Source organism: Choloepus didactylus, chromosome 1, assembly GCF_015220235.1.
Source record: "Choloepus didactylus isolate mChoDid1 chromosome 1, mChoDid1.pri, whole genome shotgun sequence".
In the NCBI taxonomy this organism is placed as follows: Eukaryota; Metazoa; Chordata; class Mammalia; order Pilosa; family Megalonychidae; genus Choloepus; species Choloepus didactylus.
The window spans coordinates 85866569-85891023 of NC_051307.1; the positions used below are offsets into that span (position 1 = coordinate 85866569).

The 24455-nt window shown below is 36.8% G+C and overlaps 1 protein-coding gene across 4 annotated transcripts in view; it reads left to right on the forward strand.

The window, feature by feature from the left end:
* The window catches only part of CFAP91 (cilia and flagella associated protein 91), a 110260-nt gene that overhangs the window by 30577 nt on the left and 55228 nt on the right, over positions 1-24455 (forward strand). For 2 of the 4 annotated variants that reach the window (XM_037836183.1, XM_037836175.1), the window contains exons 8-10: positions 1965-2128; positions 3833-4015; positions 14340-14482. In XM_037836183.1, coding sequence (XP_037692111.1) covers positions 1965-2128; positions 3833-4015; positions 14340-14482 — 490 coding nt within the window. The remainder of the gene's footprint in view (positions 1-1964; positions 2129-3832; positions 4016-14339; positions 14483-24455) is intronic. The other 2 variants (XM_037836188.1, XM_037836195.1) reach the window with 2 other exon arrangements.

The window sequence follows — 24455 nt, forward strand, 5'->3', positions numbered from 1 at the left end:
GAGAACCCAGGCAAGGGAAAAATTAGTCCTGTTTGAGGTGGGTGGAGATTTGAGAAAACTACTGAGTGGAGGAACCCTCTGAGCTGGGTGTTGAAGGGTGAGTAGTAAGTCATCAGGTGGATGATAATTATCAGTGATGATGATGATGATGATAATGATACTTATAGGGCATGTAAGCACTTATAGAATTCTTACTATGTGCCAGACAACATTTTAAGCCAATAGCTCTCAAAGTGTGGTCCCCAGACCAGCAATGTCCACATTACCTGGAAAGTTGTTAGAAATGCAGATTCTGGGCCCTGGTCCAGATCTGCTGAATCATATAGTGGGACACAACAATATGTTTCATAACAAGCTCTCCAGATTATTCCAATGCAAGCTCAAGTTTGAGAATTACTGTTCTGGTACTTTGTATATGTAAACTCATTCGACGCTCACAATGACCTTATGAGGGGGATGCTATTATTTTCTCCATTTTATAATTGAAGAAACTGAGGGAAGTAATGAAATTTAGAGTTGTACTTAGGCATTCTAACTAGTGAGAAAGGTGACTGTTGGTGTGTGGCTTATCTTTAAAAGTGCCTGCCTCTCCACACTCATTTGTCACATCACAACTTCACTCTTGCAAGTGTTTTCACTTTGAGATGCTCTGCCAGTATGACGTTTGCTGTCTTTTGTCCTTTCAAGTTGAACATTTGGCCACCTAGGCCAAGGCCTTCCTTTTCCCTTGTCAATGTGGCAAATCCCAATCCTTGCTTGTCCTCAAGACTGTGCTGAGTTACCAGCTCCTCAAAGGAAGCCTTACCATCTTCCTCCTTTCTTCCCACTGCCTCCACTGTGGGTAGTGCTGGTCATAGGTGCTCCATCTGTTCTCCTCCCACAGACATCTTTTAATTCTTCTAGCCTGGTATTTATCTCCTTGTGTTGTAAATGTTGGTTTAAATGTCTGCCCCACTAGAAGTGTGCTTCTTGAGAGACATTTTATCTCATTCATCTTTGTCCCCTGCCTGGCATATGGTGGGCACTTAATAAATATTTGATGAATGCATAAGTGAATTAATTAATGAATGAACTTTAAAGTAGGGATAAAATGTTCAAATCTCTGTTTAGGAAGGAAAACCTTGACAGTTGTGTGGAGAAAAGATTGGAAGGAGGAGAAACTTGAAACAAGGAGACCAAGTTAGGAGAGAGATAACAAAGAAATGAGCTAGGGAATGGATGCAAGAAGCATTTCAGAGGAGGAATCAATAGAGGAGGGAAGATGTGAGGGAAGGGGTATATTTCTGGGGGGAGTAAATGAGTGAGTTGTTTTTTTTGTTTGTTTGTTTGTTTGTTTTGAGTTTGTCAGGGGACAGCTGGAGATTCAAGAAAACAGAAATTCTGGTTCAGAAATATCTGGGCTGGAGGGATAGATTTTGGAGTAATCTATGCATGGTTGGGTACACATGAACAAGATAGCCCTGGGAGAACAAATTGAAGGTAAGGGGAAGGGAAATAAAGACTTACCAAAGTTCCTACTAGTTGCCAGGCACTGTGTTTAGCATTTTTCACATTCATTCTTTAACAAAGCATGGTGCAAACACTTCTTTTCTTCACTTTCCCTAGCACTTAACCCTCCAGCAATATCAATCAGTCTGAAACTGTGCACAGACACTTAGTTGTTCATGTAAGCCCATCTGCCTCAAGAATCCTTCTTCTACTCCATCTGCCCAGCACACTCTTGTCTGTCAGAATTATACTCATAAATATTCCTATTATATGGAGTCTCACTATTGAGTTGCCTCCTCATCTCCCACACCCCATTCATTTGTCACACTTTTGCCAGAGTGGTCTTTTAAAAATACACAAGTATAATACCAGCCCAAAGAGAAAGTTTTGTTTGTGGCAGGTATTTCCTAGCGCTGTAGTAGAACACTCTGTTTGAGACATCATAGTCTTCCTTACGTTTTGTAATTTACTTGAAGACTGCAGGAGATTCGCCTGGAAGTTCTAAAGCAGCTGCTGAAGAAGCGTGAAGAGAATCAAAATGAAGTGAACATGAAGCGTTTGAATGCCCAATGGTCTAGACTGCAGGAAGAAAAGGAGGCAAAAGTGGCACAGATTCAACACAAGCATGTATCAAGTAATGGTGCAGTATGAAACATGAAAAAAATGGAGAAGATGTCTTTGCTTTGACCAAAGCTGATTTAACTGTGCTATAATTCTTTTTTGGTCCTAGTGTATCAAATAGGTAAGGGATGAAAGATGAGTTATTTCTCAAAGGTAGAAGAGTGGAGGAAGATCCCTATAAGAAAAGAAAGTGATGATTTATCTTAACAATAACCGGTAGCCAAGTTATTGATATTATGGGATGTGTGTGTGTGCTCACGTGTGTGTGTGTCTATGTTTGTGTGTTCCTGTATGTGTCTGTTTCTGTGTATGTGACTGTGAACGTGTGTGTTGAGGTGTTGGGCTCCCTATATTAAAGTGCCGAGGCCTTGGCTAGAGAGTGGTGCTCTCAACTTTTTTTCATTATTGCCACATATGGAGCCATTTTTTTCCTAGCTGCTACCCACTCCCATAAAATTTAAATACCACAGATATGCTATGTATCTGTTTATGTACTATATATGTATCTTTATACTTAAAAAGAAGTATAAAGCTTATTCTTTATATTCAGTGCAGGATTAAGAATGACTAAATGAATATTTTATGTTAAAATTTAAATTAAAATTTTATTATTACCCTAGTTATATTTGCTGAGTAACTGTTAATGTAACTCATTTACTTATATAGTTATTATATCAAATTATTATGCAAATTAGCAATTTGTATTCATAAATGATAATAGCAATGTAATCACATTTAAAAAAATTCAACACTTATTTTTCCAGCAAAACTAGAACAATCACATAATTAAATTAACTCCTTAAAAATATTTTTAGTGAACTTTTAACTTTTTCTTGATGTGAGAAAATAACCTTTAACTTAACTAGCTGCTCAGTATTCAGATATTGTCAAAATTTTTTCTTTTCCATACCTGACATAATTAGTGATGGTGCCTAACTTTTGTAGATAAGTAATAAAATATAAATTATTTTTATTTAATTCTAAAACCCCAAGCCACACACAAAAGTACCGAGCATCAAACAACACCTACAAGGCATCCCATGGCACCTACAGGCCACCTTTTGCAACACCACTTCACATTCTTATTATATGATTTCATTGCTGTTGAGTGCATGATGTAGAGCTTTCAAATGGAGGTGGAAGAAAAGCAGGAAGTGGCGGTAGTAAGCATGACTCTTTAGATGAGTTATTTCTAATGTACACAGTTGAGCCTTTCCCCCTAATTGCCATACTGTTCTGAAAGCTGTAAGCTGGGACATATTCTCTCCATTAGCCAAGATGGACAGAGATAATTGAATAGCCTAATCTTTCCTTTTAATTATTCTCATGGGGGGAGAATAATTCTCCCAACTATCCACCGAACGTGCAGTTTTTTCAGTTACTTTGCATTTCTAACGTTCATTTAACAAATTTTTATTGCATGACTTCTTTTGCTTGGCCAGTACATGGAATGTAGTTATAAAAGATTTCTGATGAATACCCAATTAAGGACACTAGCTTATATGGCTCCTGTCACTCCTGCCTGTCTCATGACAATCTGGGTCATAGAGATGACAGACATCCACTTTTAGTGTTACATTCTGGATGCAGTCTGTAGACATCATGCTGTTGATTCAGTTCAGTAGCTTCCCTGTGAATAAAACATGAACAGGTTTACTTGTCTGTGTTTGAATGAGTTAGAACAGTATTTTGGAGATAGTCATGGAGGTATGTTTTATTTTAGTTATCAGAAAACTTGTGGAAAAAGGAAAGAATATAGAAGGGAAGATAGAGAGAAGAAATATCATCAAAGACTATAGCGATTTTGCATCTCAGACCTATGGACCTCTATCTCGCCTTGGTCGTTTCCCAGACAACAACTCAGAAAACTTTGTGGTAAAAAACCACTTTCTTAACACCTATGAAGGTAAGAAACTCACCTAATTAGAAGTTTAATATAATAGGTTTATTTTAGAAATACAGATTAAAAATATAAAATATAGAAATTTGGATTAAAGGCTAAACAAAAAATGTTTGCAAGAAACAATAATTAAAAGGTTTACCATTATTAATAACTTAATGAGTTCATACAAACTAATAAAAATGTTAACTCCAAATAAATAAATGGATACACTTTAGAACAAGTTATCAAGGAGTAAATTAAATTAGCTACTTAACATTTAAAAATGTTTAATATGATTAATAATCAAAGTTATGAAAAAATGAAATAGAAATGACATATTTTTACCTGTCAAATTTGAAATGATAAAGAAAAAAACAAAACCTAATGTATTCAAGAGTATAATGAAAAAGGTACACTCATATATTCCTAATGAAACTGCTCATTAATATACATTTGGAAAGCAATTTAGCATTATGTTAATTTTTTCATGCAATTTGACCCAGCAGTGCCATTTGTGAGCATATATATTAAAATTATAGCCTGAAACCTGGGCAGAGCTTTCAACATCATTCATAATAGTAGAAAAAAGGAACTATCTTCATTTCCAACTTAGGGCATGTATATATAATAGAACTTTTTGTAACCATTAAAATAATGCAAACTAGACTTTTTATGAACATTGGACATACATAACTATAAAGTTAAATTGAAAAAATGGAAAATTATATTTAAGCCATGATTTCAATTATGTTTTAAAAATGTATAGAAAAAGTACTGAAAGTCAATTCATTAAAATGTGAACAGTTGTCTCTGGGTGGTTGGATTTGGGGTGATTTTTTTCCTGTTTCTTCATAGTTTAGGCATTTTCCTAATCTTTATAATAAATATAATATTGCCATTAAAATACTATTTAAAAATATTCCATTTAAAGAAAGACTAAAATGAGAAATTTAGGCTTAAAGAGTTTAAGGAAAAATTAATTTTGGAAGTATACTTAAAAGGTTAGTAGACAAAATGGTTCCGATAGGCGGGGCAAGATGGCAGACTGGTGAGCTGTGTGTTTTAGTTGCTTCTCCAGGAAAGTAGGTAGAAAGCCAGGAACTGCGTGGACTGGACACCACAGAGCAATCTGACTTTGGGCATACTTCATACAACACTCATGAAAACGTGGAACTGCTGAGATCAGCGAAATCTGTAAGTTTTTGCGGCCAGGGGACCCGCGCCCCTCCCTGCCAGGCTCAGTCCCGGGGGAGGAGGGGCTGTCAGCTCCAGGAAGGAGAAGGGAGAACTGCAGTGGCAGCCCTTATCGGAAACTCATTCTACTGATTCAAACTCCAACCATAGATAGACTGAGACCAGACACCAGAGAATCTGAGAGCAGCCAGCCCAGCAGAGAGGAGACAGGCATAGAAAAAAAACAACATGAAAAACTCCAAAATAAAAGCAGAGGATTTTTGGAGTTCTGGTGAACATAGAAAGGGGAAGGGCCCTGAGGCGCATATGCAAATCCCGAAGAAAAGCTGATCTCTCTGCCCTGTGGACCTTTCCTTAATGGCTCTGGTTGCTTTGTCTCTTAGCATTTCAATAACCCATTAGATCTCTGAGGAGGGCCCGTTTTTTTTTTTTTTTTTTTTTTTTTTTAATACTTTTTTCTTTTTCTAAAACAATTACTCTAAGAAGCCCAATACAGAAAGCTTCAAAGACTTGCTATTTGGGCAGGTCAAGTCAAGAGCAGAACTAGGAGAGCTCTGAGACAAAAGGCAATAATCCAGTGGCTGAGAAAATTCACTAAACACCACAACTTCCCAAGAAAAGGGGGGTGTCCGCTCACAGCCATCATCCTGGTGTACAGGAAACACTCCTGCCCATCGCCAGCCCCATAGCCCAGAACTGCCCCAGACAACCCAGTGTGACGGAAGTGCTTCAAATAACAGGCACACACCACAAAACTGGGCGTGGACATTAGCCTTCCCTGCAACCTCAGCTGATTGTCCCAGAGTTGGGAAGGTAGAGCAGTGTGAATTAACAAAGCCCCATTCAGCCATCATTTCAGCAGACTGGGAGCCTCCCTACACAGCCCAGCAGCCCAGAACTGCCCTGGGGGGACGGCACTCACCTGTGACATAGCACAGTCATCCCTCAACAGAGGACCCGGGGTGCACGGCCTGGAAGAGGGGCCCACTTGCAAGTCTCAGGAGCCATACGCCAATACCAAGGACTTGTGGGTCAGTGGCAGAGACAAACTGTGACAGGACTGAACTGAAGGATTAGACTATTGCAGCAGCTTTAAAACTCTAGGATCACCAGGGAGATTTGATTGTTAGAGCCACCCCCCCCCTCCCTGACTGCCCAGAAACACGCCCCATATACAGGGCAGGCAACACCAACTACACACGCAAGCTTGGTACACCAATTGGACCCCACAAGACTCACTCCCCCACTCACCAAAAAGGCTAAGCAGGGGAGAACTGGCTTGTGGAGAACAGGTGGCTCGTGGACGCCACCTGCTGGTTAGTTAGAGAAAGTGTACTCCACGAAGCTGTAGATCTGATAAATTAGAGATAAGGACTTCAATTGGTCTACAAATCCTAAAAGAACCCTATCAAGTTCAGCAAATGCCATGAGGCCAAAAACAACAGAAAATTATAAAGCATATGAAAAAACCAGACGATATGGATAACCCAAGCCCAAGCACCCAAATCAAAAGACCAGAAGAGACACAGCACCTAGAGCAGCTACTCAAAGAACTAAAGATGAACAATGAGACCATAGTACGGGAGATAAAGGAAATCAAGAAGACCCTAGAAGAGCATAAAGAAGACATTGCAAGACTAAATAAAAAAATGGATGATCTTATGGAAATTAAAGAAACTGTTGACCAAATTAAAAAGATTCTGGACACTCATAGTACAAGACTAGAGGAAGTTGAACAACGAATCAGTGACCTCGAAGATGACAGAATGGAAAATCAAAGCATAAAAGAAAGAATGGGGAAAAAATTGAAAAAATCGAAATGGACCTCAGGGATATGATAGATAATATGAAACGTCCAAATATAAGACTCATTGGTGTCCCAGAAGGGGAAGAAAAGGGTAAAGGTCTAGGAAGAGTATTCAAAGAAATTGTTGGGGAAAACTTCCCAAATCTTCTAAACAACATAAATACACAAATCATAAATGCTCAGCGAACTCCAAATAGAATAAATCCAAATAAACCCACTCCGAGACATATACTGATCACACTATCAAACACAGAAGAGAAGGAGCAAGTTCTGAAAGCAGCAAGAGAAAAGCAATTCACCACATACAAAGGAAACAGCATAAGACTAAGTAGTGACTACTCAGCAGCCACCATGGAGGCAAGAAGGCAGTGGCACGATATATTTAAAATTCTGAGTGAGAAAAATTTCCAGCCAAGAATACTTTATCCAGCAAAGCTCTCCTTCAAATTTGAGGGAGAGCTTAAATTTTTCACAGACAAACAAATGCTGAGAGAATTTGCTAACAAGAGACCTGCCCTACTGGAGATACTCAAGGGAGCCCTACAGACAGAGAAACAAAGAAAGGACAGAGAGACTTGGAGAAAGGTTCAGTACTAAAGAGATTCGGTATGGGTACAATAAAGGATATTAATAGACAGAGGGGAAAAATATGACAAACATAAACCAAAGGATAAGATGGCTGATTCAAGAAATGCCTTCACGGTTATAACGTTGAATGTAAATGGATTAAACTCCCCAATTAAAAGATATAGATTCGCAGAATGGATCAAAAAAAATGAACCATCAATATGTTGCATACAAGAGACTCATCTTAGACACAGGGACACAAAGAAACTGAAAGTGAAAGGATGGAAAAAAATATTTCATGCAAGCTACAGCCAAAAGAAAGCAGGTGTAGCAATATTAATCTCAGATAAAATAGACTTCAACTGCAGGGATGTTTTGAGAGACAAAGAAGGCCACTACGTACTAATAAAAGGGGCAATTCAGCAAGAAGAAATAACAATCGTAAATATCTATGCACCGAACCAAGGTGCCACAAAATACATGAGAGAAACACTGGCAAAACTAAAGGAAGCAATTGATGTTTCCACAATAATTGTGGGAGACTTCAACACATCACTCTCTCCTATAGATAGATCAACCAGACAGAAGACCAATAAGGAAATTGAAAACCTAAACAATCTGATAAATGAATTAGATTTAACAGACATCTACAGGACATTACATCCCAAATCACCAGGATACACATACTTTTCTAGTGCTCACGGAACTTTCTCCAGAATAGATCATATGCTGGGACATAAAACAAGCCTCAATAAATTTAAAAAGATTGAAATTATTCAAAGCACATTCTCTGACCACAATGGAATACAATTAGAAGTCAATAACCATCAGAGACTTAGAAAATTCACAAATACCTGGAGGTTAAACAACACACTCCTAAACAATCAGTGGGTTAAAGAAGAAATAGCAAGAGAAATTGCTAAATATATAGAGACGAATGAAAATGAGAACACAACATACCAAAACCTATGGGATGCAGCAAAAGCAGTGCTAAGGGGGAAATTTATAGCACTAAACGCATATATTAAAAAGGAAGAAAGAGCCAAAATCAAAGAACTAATGGATCAACTGAAGAAGCTAGAAAATGAACAGCAAACCAATCCTAAACCAAGTAGAAGAAAAGAAATAACAAGGATTAAAGCAGAAATAAATGACATAGAGAACAAAAAAACAATAGAGAGGATAAATATCACCAAAAGTTGGTTCTTTGAGAAGATCAACAAGATTGACAAGCCCCTAGCTAGACTGACAAAATCAAAAAGAGAGAAGACCCATATAAACAAAATAATGAATGAAAAAGGTGACATAACTGCAGATCCTGAAGAAATTAAAAAAATTATAAGAGGATACTATGAACAACTGTATGGCAACAAACTGGATAATGTAGAGGAAATGGACAATTTCCTGGAAACATATGAACAACCTAGACTGACCAGAGAAGAAATAGAAGACCTCAACCAACCCATCACAAGCAAAGAGATCCAATCAGTCATCAAAAATCTTCCCACAAATCAATGCCCAGGGCCAGATGGCTTCACAGGGGAATTCTACCAAACTTTCCAGAAAGAACTGACACCAATCTTACTCAAACTCTTTCAAAACATTGAAGAAAATGGAACACTACCTAACTCATTTTATGAGGCTAACATCAATCTAATACCAAAACCAGGCAAAGATGCTACAAAAAAGGAAAACTACCGGCCAATCTCCCTAATGAATATAGATGCAAAAATCCTCAACAAAATACTTGCAAATCGAATCCAAAGACACATTAAAAAATCATACACCATGACCAAGTGGGGTTTATTCCAGGCATGCAAGGATGGTTCAACATAAGAAAATCAATCAATGTATTACAACACATTAACAAGTCAAAAGGGAAAAATCAATTGATCATCTCAATAGATGCTGAAAAAGCATTTGACAAAATCCAACATCCCTTTTTGATAAAAACACTTCAAAAGGTAGGAATTGAAGGAAACTTCCTCAACATGATAAAGAGCATATACGAAAAACCCACAGCCAGCATAGTACTCAATGGTGAGAGACTGAAAGCCTTCCCTCTAAGATCAGGAACAAGACAAGGATGCCCGCTGTCACCACTGTTATTCAACATTGTGCTGGAAGTGCTAGCCAGGGCAATCCGGCAAGACAAAGAAATAAAAGGCATCCAAATTGGAAAAGAAGAAGTAAAACTGTCATTGTTTGCAGATGATATGATCTTATATCTAGAAAACCCTGAGAAATCGACGATACAGCTACTAGAGCTAATAAACAAATTTAGCAAAGTAGCGGGATACAAGGTTAATGCACATAAGTCAGTAATGTTTCTATATGCTAGAAATGAACAAATTGAAGAGACACTCAAGAAAAAGATACCATTTTCAATAGCAACTAAAAAAATCAAGTACCTAGGAATCAACTTAACCACAGATGTAAAAGACCTATACAAAGAAAACTATATAACTCTACTAAAAGAAATAGAAGGGGACCTTAAAAGATGGAAAAATATTCCATGTTCATGGATAGGAAGACTAAATGTCATTAAGATGTCAATTCTACCCAAACTCATCTACAGATTCAATGCAATCCCAATCAAAATTCCAACAACCTACTTTGCAGACTTGGAAAAGCTAGTTATCAAATTTATTTGGAAAGGGAAGATGCCTCGAATTGCTAAAGACACTCTAAAAAAGAAAAACGAAGTGGGAGGACTTACACTCCCTGACTTTGAAGCTTATTATAAAGCCACAGTTGCCAAAACAGCATGGTACTGGCACAAAGATAGACATATAGATCAATGGAATCGAATTGAGAATTCAGAGATAGACCCTCAGATCTATGGCCAACTGATCTTTGATAAGGCCCCCAAAGTCACTGAACTGAGCCATAATGGTCTTTTCAACAAATGGGGCTGGGAGAGTTGGATATCCATATCCAAAAGAATGAAAGAGGACCCCTACCTCACCCCCTACACAAAAATTAACTCAAAATGGACCAAAGATCTCAATATAAAAGAAAGTACCATAAAACTCCTAGAAGATAATGTAGGAAAACATCTTCAAGACCTTGTATTAGGCGGCCACTTCCTAGACTTTACACCCAAAGCACAAGCAACAAAAGAGAAAATAGATAAATGGGAACTCCTCAAGCTTAGAAGTTTCTGCACCTCAAAGGAATTTCTCAGAAAGGTAAAGAGGCAGCCAACTGAATGGGAAAAAATTTTTGGAAACCATGTATCTGACAAAAGACTGATATCTTGCATATATAAAGAAATCCTACAACTCAATGACAATAGTACAGTCAGCCCAATTATAAAATGGGCAAAAGATATGAAAAGACAGTTCTGTGAAGAGGAAATACAAATGGCCAAGAAACACATGAAAAAATGTTCAGCTTCACTAGCTATTAGAGAGATGCAAATTAAGACCACAATGAGATACCATCTAACACCGGTTAGAATGGCTGCCATTAAACAAACAAGAAACTACAAATGCTGGAGGGGATGTGGAGAAATTGGAACTCTTATTCACTGTTGGTGGGACTGTATAATGGTTCAGCCACTCTGGAAGTCGGTCTGGCAGTTCCTTAGAAATCTAGATATAGAGTTACCATTCGACCCAGCGATTGCACTTCTCGGTATATACCCGGAAGATCGGAAAGCAGTGACACGAACAGATATCTGCACGCCAATGTTCATAGCAGCATTATTCACAATTGCCAAAAGATGGAAACAACCCAAATGTCCTTCAACAGATGAGTGGATAAATAAAATGTGGTATATACACACAATGGAATACTACGCGGCAGTAAGAAGGAACGATCTCGTGAAACATATGACAACATGGATGAACCTTGAAGACATAATGCTAAGCAAAATAAGCCAGGCACAAAAAGAGAAATATTATATGCTACCACTAATGTGAACTTTGAAAAATATAAAACAAATGGCTTATAATGTAGAATGTAGGGGAACTAGCAATAGAGAGCAATTAAGGAAGGGGGAACAATAATCCAAGAAGAACAGATAAGCTATTTAACGTTCTGGGGATGCCCAGGAATGACTATGGTCTGTTAATTTCTGATGGATATAGTAGGAGCAAGTTCACAGAAATGTTGCTATATTAGGTAACTTTCTTGGGGTAAAGTAGGAACATGTCGGAAGTTAAGCAGTTATCTTAGGTTAGTTGTCTTTTTCTTACTCCCTTGTTATGGTCTCTTTAAAATGTTCTTTTATTGTATGTTTGTTTTCTTTTTAACTTTTTTTTCATACAGTTGATTTAAAAAAGAAGGGAAAGTTAAAAAAAAAAAAAAAAAAACAAGGAAAAAAAAAAGATGCAGTGCCCCCTTGAGGAGCCTGTGGAGAATGCAGGGGTATTCGCCTACCCCACCTCGATGGTTGCTAACATGACCACAGACATAGGGGACTGGTGGTTTGATGGGTTGAGCCCTCTACCACAGGTTTTACCCTTGGGAAGACGGTTGCTGCAAAGGAGAGGCTAGGTCTCCCTATGGTTGTGCCTAAGAGCCTCCTCCCGAATGCCTCTTTGTTGCTCAGATGTGGCCCTGTCTCTCTAGCTAAGCCAACTTGAAAGGTGAAATCACTGCCCTCCCCCCTACGTGGGATCAGACACCCAGGGGAGTGAATCTCCCTGGCAACGTGGAATATGACTCCCGGGGAGGAATGTAGACCTGGCATCGTGGGACGGAGAACATCTTCTTGACCAAAAGGGGGATGTGAAAGGAAATGAAATAAGCTTCAGTGGCAGAGAGAATCCAAAAGGAGCCGAGAGGTCACTCTGGTGGGCACTCTTACGCACACTTTAGACAACCCTTTTTAGATTCTAAAGAATTGGGGTAGCTGGTGGTGGATACCTGAAACTATCAAACTACAACCCAGAACCCATGAATCTCGAAGACAGTTGTATAAAAATGTACCTTATGAGGGGTGACAAGGGGATTGGGAAAGCCATAAGGACCACACTCCACTTTGTCTTGTTTATGGATGGATGAGTAGAAAAATAGGGGAAGGAAACAAACAGACAAGGGTACCCAGTGTTCTTTTTTACTTCAATTGCTCTTTTTCACTCTAATTATTATTCTTGTTATTCTTGTGTGTGTGCTAATGAAGGTGTCAGGGATTGATTTGGGTGATGAATGTACAACTATGTAATGGTACTGTGAACAATCGAAAGTACGATTTGTTTTGTATGACTGCGTGGTATATGAATATATCTCAATAAAATGAAGATTAAAAAAAAAAAAAAAGACATAATGCTGAGCAAATAAGCCAGGCACAAAAAGAGAGATATTGTATGTTACCACTAATGTGAATTCTGTGAAAAATGTACAATGTTTTATACTGTAGAATGTAGGGGACCTAGAGATACCAATTAGTGGAGGGGGAATGATAATCTAATAAGAACAGATAAACTATGGAGGGTAATCTCAATGTTATGGGAATGCTCAGGAATGATTATAGTTTGTAAACTTTCTTGGATATAGTAAGATCATGTTGGAAGCTTAGAGTTATTTTAGGTTTTTTTTTTCTCTTATTCCTTTGTTTTCTTAGGGGTTGTTAATTTTCTTGGGGTATGGTAGGAACATGTTGGAAGCAATGTAGTTATTTTAGATTATTTGTTTTTCTTACTCCTCTGTTTGGACATGGTTGATTAATTTTCTTGGGGTATGGTAGGAACATATTGGAAGCAAAGTAGTTATTTTAGGTTATTTGTTTTCCTTAATCCATTGCTTTGTTTGAAATGTTGTGGGGTTTTTTTGGTTGTTGTTTGCCTGTTTGTTTTTAATTTTTTGATAAACAAAGTTAAAAAATTGAAAAAAAATCAGTAGAAAAATGGGAGTAAAAACTAAATGACAAATAGGGTGGGATGGGGGGATGGTTTGGGTATTCTCTTTTCACTTTTATTTTTTATTCTGATTCTGATTCTTTCTGATGTAAGGAAAATGTTCAGAAATAGATTGTGGTGATGAACGCATAACTATATGATCATACTGTGAACAGTTGATTGTATACCATGGATGACTGTATGGTTTGTGAATATATTTCAATAAAACTGAATTAAAAAAAAATAAAATAAAATAAAATGGTTCCGTTACTAAAAAAAAAAAAAAAAAAGGTTAGTAGATATATTCTCCTGAGGGGGAGACTACAGGTTCTCCCTTTAAAAACAAAACCAAAAAACCTCTTATACCAGAGTTTATGAAGCAAACCAGGAATATATAATGAAATCAACCTTTACGAAGAAATACGAGAAAACTAGTGGACAATGGGATGGACAACTAGAGGCTAAATTCACAGAGGGTAATACCTTTTATAAGTCCAAGAGAGGACTATTTAAAGTATTTAAATTTCCCCAGTTGACAAGTTGAAGCATCACATAACCAGGATCATGAGTTGATTTTTGTAACAGCTGAACCAGTAGCTCTGGCTGGCCACCTGCAGAACAGAATATGATAAATTGGGGTACATCCGTTTTAGAATGGTGGCAACATGTTTCATAGGATTGTTAATTTTTGTTGATTATTACTGTAGAATTCATTACTTTTTCTGTAAGCCAATATTTAGAATACATTTCTCATTTTATAGCCAGTCACTGAGAACATAAGTTAATCAGGGACAGGTTCTATTATAAGAAACACATCTTATCCATAATTCCAAATTAAACCACTTGGCAAACAGCTATTAAAATTAAAATTAACAATAACTTTGAAAATGCCAATAAGCACCAGATACTAAGAATATGTTCTTTCTTCCCATAGGTTTAGTTGAACTTGAGTCGTGTCTCCCAGATTTTGTGACACAACCAAGAATCAAACCTCTGAAACCAAAAGTCATTACCACGAAAGCTGGTTTTCTAAAGAGGGCAGCAAGGATGGATCATGAGTTGGCAGAGGTCCATAAGGTATAATAGTTATCTTGAAGACAAGGTGTTTCTCCGTGTGACTTTTGCAGAGAAATACTAAACTCCAGAAATTGCATTTTGTCTTGGACAGCAATGTCCAGTGGTTTTCAACCCACAACCCTACATTCTTTCTCCTCTCTAGACTTTTCTCTTCTGGAGCCTGTGCTGTGCTGAACCAATGTGGTTTTTCCCCCTCGTTTGAAATTGTAGGAATATTTCTTGGAGATTATTCTTCCTCTTTGCAGAAATCATGTTACTTTCTGAAAGTGGTTGCAACTTTGGATCTACATAATAAAGTTTAACATTAACGGAAGTGTAGCAAATTTCTAGTATTAGGAATTATGGTTGGTTTTAATAGTGTAATAGCTTCCATTTTCTCCCTTTTATATTTGTTATCAGAGTATCATGAAGAAAGAAAGTCATCTTCAGCACCTCTCTCATCTAGTTTAAAACTCAACTAAGTGAAAAAATTTGATGGTCATCTTCATGAACCAACTGTAAAATATCCACCTATGGGGATTTCTCTTCTGTTAATTGGACTACAGATATACAAACTTGGCCACTCTATAATTCTTGGTTTATGAGTGGTTCTAATCTTTAGTGCATCAGAATCACTGCAAGCTTATTAAAGTACATATTGCTGGGTTCTACCCCCAAATTGTCTGGTTCAGTAGGTCTGGGATGGGGCTCAAATATTTGCATTTCTAACAAGTTTCTGATGATACTGATGATGCTGGTCTGGGAATCACACTTTGAGACCCACTGATTTATGACATTCTTATCCTTGGTTCATGCATGTTTGTTTGCCCAGTTGATTGTTGTTTATGTTGAATTTTATGAAGATAATTATATATTTTTCTTTTTAAAAATTATTGTAGTGACTATTTTTAGAATGTTTACAAATATTAATCTATTCTTGCAAATCTGAGATGCATCTAACTTGGTCAAGGTGTATTACCTTATTTTTAATAAATTGTATTTGATTTATTAATATGTTATTAGGATTTTGCTTCTATATTCATGAATGAAATGGCTTTCTTATTTTTCTTTCTTATTTTGACTATGTTTGGTATTGGTTTCAGAGTTATGCAGGTCTCCTGAAATGAACTGGAGATTATTCCTTCTTTGTATTTTTGGAAAAAGTTTAAATAAGATTAGGATGATCTATTTCTTCAGTTTGGTAGAACCTGCATATAAAACCTTTTGGGGAGAACAGAAAAGAAACTTTGAGCTCTGGAATGTGGTGACAGCATCCTCAATAACAACCCACTGTCCCTAGATATTCCATCTTGGGTTCTGAGAACCAGAAGCTTCCTGCTCTGCGCACCACGCCATCAGTCTTGAGGGGGTGCGCCAACCTGCCTTTTCTGACCCACTGATGACTGACTGCTCCAGAAATTTCTCAGTGTTCTGTTCCCCTGATTGTGGTGCCACCTCCACAGCAAAGGAGGCCAGTAGAACAATGGACAACATCCAGGGAAGGGTGGGAGGAAAAGGCTGGTAAATTACTGTAAAGAACAGTCAATTGCTCTCTCTGCCTGGAAGTTACTGGCACCCATCTCTGACTCTGTGGCAGGTCGCCATGAGTTCAAACCCCTGGCTGGCTTGCTGGTGACAGAAAGGGACATAAAAACCCTCTTCCCCAAGACAGACCAGGGGTGGCACAGCCAGTCACTGAATATGGCTTTTGATTGGCAACTTCGCATCACTGGAGGTCAGGTTTGGAAGGTGGTCATTATTCCAATCCACACCAGAGAAAGGCAGTGGCTGTGGAGACATTACTCTTCCCCAGGGCTGCAGGAAACAGTTAGTTGAAGAACTGCATTTGCTGGACAGGTCAAGAACACTCAGCTTTGGGGAACCATGGATAAGTTCTTGGCTCCCTTCCTGATCTCCTCCCCAGGACCGATGAAGGGGGTGCGGACCAGCTCTTGTCCTTGCTCTGGGGCAAAGGCTTGCCTGCTTCAAACACCCAGGAGACAGAGGTCTGCCTCCGGGGAAATAGAGTGGGCATTCAAACTCCTGTCAACAGTGGAAGTACAAAACAACTAGCAAGCAGAAGCCCAGGACAAGGCCCAGGCCCAGAAAAGATCAGGAAGGACCCTGCATACTGCATTGGCTTTGGGCTGACCTTCCTGATAGGAGGACTGAAACTCAAGAAACTCTCTGGCTTATCACCAGCTGGTTACAAAATCAAGACACAGATATCTTAGGGAATAAATCCCAGAGTTACCATTTTTTTTTAAAATGCCATTTTATTAAGATATATTCACATACCATAGGATCCATGCAAAGTATACAGTCAATGGCTCAAGTACCATCACACAGCTGGGCATTCATCACCACAATCAATTTTACAACATTGTCATCACTCCAAAAATAAATGAATGAATGAATAAATAAATAAATAAATAAAAAGAAAACCCAAAACATCCCATACCAGAGTTAACATTTTAAGATATAAAAATGACAGTGTGCAACAAAAGAGTACAAGACAAATAAAGAAACAGGAAATGATAGCTCGTCTAAAAAGAAGAGAATAAAAATCCAGAAAACACCAATGAAGAAGATGAGACAGTGGATGTACCAAAGACTTAAAAATACTTGAAGAGACATAATGCTGACTGAAATAAGTCAGACACAAAAGGACAGGTATTGTATGATGTCACTAATATGAACTAACTAGAATATGTAAACACAGAGTCTTAAAACATAGAATATAGGGTACCTAGAGATAGACAGAACTAGAGAAGGGGGAGTGGTTACCTAATATGCACAGAATTTCTAACAAAGTTGAACTTAAATGTTTGGGAATAGATAGACATGAGGGTAGCTTGTTATTGGAATTTTAAATAATATTTCTATATTGTAGGTGAATTTGGTTAAAAGAGGTTGTTTAGAGTTATATATGTCAGCGATTAACACTACAAATATAAATAAGTTATTGCATGAACTACTACAAATGTATGACACTTGTACAAAGAGTTAATAATAGAGTGGTATGTGGGGGAAATTACCTATTGCAAGCTAAGGACTTTAGTTAACAGTAATACCTTAATATTCTTTCATCAACAGTAACAGGTGTACCACACCAATACTAGGGGTCAATATTGGGGGGGCCATAGGGGGGCCATAAGGGATATGCAGTGTTTTGGGTTTTCTTTTTTGGTGTCTATTTGAAATTTTTCTTTTTGGAGCAATAAAAGTAGTCTAAAATTGATGATAATGATTGCAGAACTAAGTGATGATACTGTGAGACATTGTATACTTTGGATGGAATATATGGTATGTGAAAATATCTCAGTAAAATCTGCAGATTCAAAAAATGCTCAAGAGATAAAGGAAAATACAGAAAACTAAAGGATATCAGGAAAACAATGAATGAACAATATGAGAAAAAATTAAAGAGAAAGAAATTTTTAAAAGGAACCAAGCAGAACTACTGGAATTGAAGATCACAATAACTGAAATGAAAAATTCCCAGGAGGGTTTCAACAGCAGATTGGAGCTAGCAGAAGAAAGAATCTGCAAACTCAAAGACAAGATCTGAAGGGAGAAATTGACAGGTTGAGGATCAGAAAGGAAAAAAGAATTATAAAGAGCCAAAGAGCCTAAGAGACCTCTGGGATACCACCAAGCATACCAATATAGTCAGTGTGGGAGCCCCAGAAGGAGAAGAAAGAGATAAAGGGGCAGAAGGAATATTCAAAAAAATAATGACTGGGAACTTCCAAAACTTAGCAACAGAGATGAATATGCACATCCAAGAAACCTAGAGAACACCAAACAGGATGTACATGAAGAAAAATATGCCCTTTCATATATTGATCACATTGTTGAACGCAAAGGACTAGGAAAGCATTCTGAAAGTTGCAAGTGAAAAGCAACGTGTAAGTACAATGGAGCCCCAATTAGATTGAGTGCCAATTTCTCATCAGAGAACATGGAGGCAGGAAGGCAGTGGGTTGAAATATTGAAGTGCTGAAAGAAAACATCTATCAAGCAAGAATATATCCAGTTAGACTTTCTTTGAAAAATGAGGGAGAGATTAAGACATTCCCAGATAACCAAAAACTGAGAAAGGTCATCACCACTAGACCTACCCTACCAGCAATGCTAAAGATTGTTCTTCAGACTGAAAGGAAAGGACACTAGACATTGATTCAAAGGGGCATAAAGAAATAAAGACCTATGGTAAAGGTAACCATTTAGGTAATTATAAATGCCAGTATTACTGTATTGTATTTTTAGGTATGTAACTCTACTTCTTACTTCCTACAGGTGCTAAAATGCAAATGCATAAAGAGTAATGATAAGTCTGTGGTTTTGGACATACAATGTACAAAGATTTAAGTGGTAACAAGTACCAAAAAAAGGTGGGGAACAGAGGGGTATAGGAAAAGTATATGTGTGTACTATTGAAGTCAAGTCGGTATCAAACAAAACATGATTGTTATATAGTTAGGATGTTAAAATTTAACCCCAGAGTAACCACAAGGACAATAGATAAAAAACACATCCAGACAGAAAAGATAAGACAATCAATATGGTACAATGCAAAAAATCAAATAATTAACAGAGGAATTGAGGGACAAAAAAAGGTAAAGGAATTACAAATTCTACTTAACAAAATGCAGAAGAAATCCTGTATTATCAGTAGTGGCTTTAAATGTAAGTGGATTAAACTCTCCAGTCAAAAGACAGGTGCTAAAATGCAAATGCGTAAAGAGATTGTCAGAATGGATAAAAAAAAGCATGACCCAACTGTGTCTTCAATAGACTCCCCTTAAATTCAAAGATACAAGTGAGTTGAAAGTGAAAGGATGGGAAAAAATATGCCATGCATGTAGTAACCAAAAGAGAGCTGGAGTTGCTATATTAATATCAGATAAAATAGATTTAAGTAAAAAACAGTTACAAGCAACAAAGACAGTCATTATAAACTGATAAAAGGACACAAGAAGATTGCACTAGTTTGGATGTATTGTGTCCCCCAAAATGCCATGTTCTTTGATGTGATCTTGTGGGGGCAGATGTATTAGTGTTGATTACACTGGAATCCTTTGATTGTTTCCATGGAGATGTGACTCTCAATCAACTGTGAGAGAAACATTTGATTGGATAATTTCCATGGAGGTGTTACCCTGCCCATTCAGGGTGGGTGTTAATTGGATCACTGGAGTCGTATAAAGGAATTCACAGACAGAAACGCCCCAAGAGCAGCTAAGAGTGACATTTTGGAGAGCAACTAAGAGTGACATTTTGAAGAGGAGCTGCAGCTAAGAGAGGACAAAATGCCCCAAGAGCAACATTTCAGAGAAAGCCATTTTGAAACGCAGCCTGGGAGCAAGCAAATGCCAGCCACGTGCCTTCTGAGCTAACAGAGGTTTTCCAGATGCCAGTGGCCATCCTTCAGTGAAGAAGTACCTGCTTGTTGATGCCTTACCTTGGACACTTTATGGCCTTAAGACTGTAACTGTGTGACCAAATAAACCCCCTTTATAAAAGTCAATCCATTTCTGGTGTTTTGCAAAACAGCATCATTAGCAAACCAGAACAAAGATGTAACAATTATAAATATATATGCACCTAACAGCAGAGCCCCAAAATATATAAAGCAAATACTGACAGATCTGAAGGGAGAAATTGACAGTTCTTCATTAATAGTAGGAGACTTTAATAAAGGATCTAGTCAGAAGGTCAGTAAGGAAATGTAAGACTTGAATAATATTCTAAATGAACTGGACCTAACAAACATATATAGAACACTTGACCAAACAACAATAGAGGTATACATTCTTCTTGATGCAGTTGGATCATTCTACAGGATAGACTATATATTAGGTCAGAAAATAAGTCTCAAAAAGTTCAAAATATGAAATCATACAATGTATCTTCTATCACAATGGAATGAAGCTAGAAATCAATAAAGGGAGAAGTGGAAAATTCACAAATATGTGGAAATTATAACAATGTACTTTTTTTTTTTTTTTTTTAATGAAAAGTTTCAAGTTCAATAGTCATGCTCTCTCCAAAAACAAAAAGCAGTTACAATTCAACTCAACACAAAAGCTTCAGGGGAATGAAAATGAAAAGACAGCATACCAAAAACTTATGGGATGCAGCAAAGGCAGTGCTGAGTGGGAAATTTTAATCTCTAAATGCTTACAATAATAAGAAGAAGGTCTTCAAACCAGAGACCTAACATCAAAATTGGAAGAACAAGAAAAAGAAGAGCAAACTAAACCCAAAGTAAGCAAAAGGAAGGAAATAAAGATTAGAGCGGAGATAAATGAAACAGAGAACAATAAAACAGTAGAGAGAATTGACAAAACCAAAAGTTGGTTCTGTGAAAATATCAATAAAATTGACAAACTTTTTGCTAGACTGACAAAGAAAAAAGACAGAATACTAATATCAAAAATCTGAAATGAAAATGGGACATTAATACCAACTCCACTGAAATAAAAAGAACTCTAAGGGGATTCTATGAACAACTGAACACCAATATATTAGGTAACCTAGATGAAATGGAAAATTCTTAGAAACACATAAACTACCTACACTGACTCAAGAAGAAATAGAAGATCTCAACAAACCAATTACTAGTAAAGAGATTAGATTAGTAGTTTTTAAAAAACCTTCCAACAAAGAAAAGCCCAGGATTAGATGACTTCATAGGTGAATTTTACCAAATATTTCAAGAAGACGAATTACAATTCTGCTCAAACTCTTCCAAAAATATTAAGGAGGAGAGAACCCTCCCTAATTCATTCTATGAGACTGAACATCACCCTCATATCAATGCCAGGTAAAGATAACCACAAGAAAATTATAGACCAATATTTCTTATGAATATAGATACAAAAAACTTCAACAAAATACTAGCACACTGAATCCAACGCATATTAAAAGAATTATAAACCATGATCAAATGAGATTTATCCCTGGTATGCAATAGTGGTTCAACATAAGAAAAACAATTAATGTCTTAATTACCACACTAACAGAATGAAGGAAAAAAACCACGTGATCATCTCAATGATGGAGAAAAGGCATTTGACAAAAACCAGCATCCCTTCTTGATAAAAACACTTAGAACACTAGGAATAGAAGGAAACTTCCTCAATACAATAAAGGGAATATGAAAAGCCCACAGCTAAATCGTACTTAATAATGCACAACTTCAAACTTCCCTCATGGATCAGAAACAAGACAAGAATGCCCCCTGTCACCACTGTTATTCACTGTTGTACTAGAAGTTCTTTCCAGAGCAATTAGGCAAGAAGAAGGCTTCCTAATTGGGAAGAAATAAGTAAAACATTCTGTATTTGCAGATGACATGATCCTATATACCAAACATCCTGAAAAATCCACAACAAAGCTCCTAGAGCTAATAAATGAATTCATCATTACTAGTGTATAAACACACTACTGGTTTTTGCATGTTGATCTTTTATCTCTCCACTTTGCTGAATTCATTTATTCGTTCCAGTAGATTTTTGTAGATTTGTCATGGATTTCTATTTATAGGATCATGTCATCTGCAAATAGTGAAAGTTTTACTTCTTCCTTTCTAATTGGATGCCTTTAATTTTTTTTTTCTTGCCTAACTGCTCTGGCTAGAACGTCTTGCAAAATTTTGAATCATAATTGCAACAGCGAGCATCCTAGTCATGTTCCTGATCTTAGAGGGAAAGTTTTCAGTCTTTTGCCATTGAATACAATATTAGCTGTGGGTTTTTCATAGATTTTTTTTTATCATGTTGAGGAAGTTTCCTTCTATTCCTATATTTTGAAGTTTTGTTTTGTTTTGTTTTTTATTAAGAAAGGATGCTGGATTTTGTCAAATGCCTTTTCTGAATCGATTGAGATGATGATGTGGTTTCTCCCCTTTCATTTGGTATTGTGGTGTATTACATTAATTGATTTTCTTCTGTTGAACCACCTTTGCATGCCTGGGATAAAACCTGCTTGATTGTGGTGTATAATTGTTTTAAATTGTTGTTGGATTCAATTTGCAGGCATTTTGTTGAGGATTTTAGCGCCCATACGCATTAGAGTAATTGGTCTGTAATTTTCTTTTCTGGTAATATCTTTGTCAGGCTTTGGTATTAGGGTGATGTTGGCCCCCTAGAATGAGTTAGGTAGTCTTCTCTTCTCTTTGATTTTTTGGAAGAGTTTGAGCAGAATTAATATTAATTCTTCTTGGAATGCTTGGTAGAATTCACCTGTGAAGCCAGCTGGTCCTGGGCTTTTCTTTTTTGGGAGAATTTTGATATTTTGATGACATTCCGTCTCTTTACTGGTGATTGGTCTGTTGATGTCTTTCTTCTATTTCTTCTAGAGTCAGTATAAACTGTTTATATGTTTCTAGGAATCTGTCAATTTCATCTAAGTTGTCTAATTTGTTAGTATACAGTTCTTCATAGTATCCTCTTATGATCCTTTTTCTTTCTGTGGGGTCAGTAGTAAAACCCCCCTCTCATTTCTGATTTTATTTATTTTCATCTTCTCTCCTTTTTTTCTTTGTCAGTCTAGTTTAAAGGTTTGTCAATTTTATTGATCTTCTCATAGAACCAACTTTTGGTTTTGTTAATTCTCTCTATTATTTTTCTATTCTCAATTTCATTTATTTCTAATCTTTATTATTTCTTACCTTCTGCTTGCTTTGAGATTAGTTTGCTGTTCTTTCTCTTGTTCCTCCAGGTGTGCAATTAGGTCTTTGATTTTAGCTCTTCTTTTCAAATGTAGGTATTTAGGGCTGTAAACTTCCCTCCAGCACTGCCTTTGCTGCATCCCATAGTTTTGATGTGTTGTATTCTCATTTTCATTCATCTTGAGGTATTTACTAGTTTCTCTTGTAATTTCTTCTTTGACCCACTGATTGTTTAGGAGTATGTTGTTTAACTTGCATATATTTATGAATTTTCCAGTTCTCCACCTATTATGGATTTCCAGTGTCTTCTCATTGTGATTAGAGAAAGTGCTTTGTATAATCTTAATCTCTTTAAATTTATTGAGACTTGTTTTGTGACCAAACATGTGGTCTACCCTGCAAAATGATACATGCACGCTTGAGAAGAATTTATTTCCTGCTGTTTGGGGGTGCAATGTTCTGTATATGTCTGTTATGTCTAGTTCATTTATTGTATTATTCAAATTTTCTGTTTCCTTATTGATCCTCAGTCTTGATATTCTATATGTTGATGAGAGTGGTGTATTGAAGTCTCCAAATATTTTTGTAGAAATGCCTATTTCTCCCTTCAGTTTTGCCAGTGTTTGCCTCAATATTTTAGAGCACCATGGGTAGATACATAAATATTTATGATTTTTATTTCTTCTTGGTGTAGTGTCCCTTTTATTAATATATAGTGTCCTTCTTTGTCTCTTATAATAGTTTTGCATTTAAAGTCTAGTGTTTCCAATATCAGTATCACTACCCCAGCTCTGTTTTGGTTACAGTTTGTGTGGAATATCTTTTTCCAACCTTTAACTTTAAAAATATTTGTCATTGGGTCTAAGGTGAGTCTCTTATAAACAGCATATAGTTAGATCATATTTTTTTTTTAATCCATTCTGCCAATCTGTGTCTTTTGATTGGGGAGTTTAATTCATTAACATTTAGTGTTATTACTGTAAAGGCAGTGCTTGCTTCAACTGTTTCATCCTTTGGTGTTTTTTTTTTTTCTTTTTTTAATAAATAAGTATTAAAGTTTATTAGAGAAAGAGAATACATGTGTGCTGGTTTGTATATATTATGTCCTCCAGAAAAAGCCATATTCTTTAATGCAGTCTTGTGGGAGCAGATGTATTAGTGTTGATTAGGTTGGAATCCTTTGGTTGAGTATTTCCATGGAGATGTGACCCACCCAACTATAGGTGATATATTTGATTGGATTATTTCCATGGAGATGTGGACCCTACCCATTCAAGGTAGGTCTTGATTTAATTACTGGAGTACTTTAAAAGA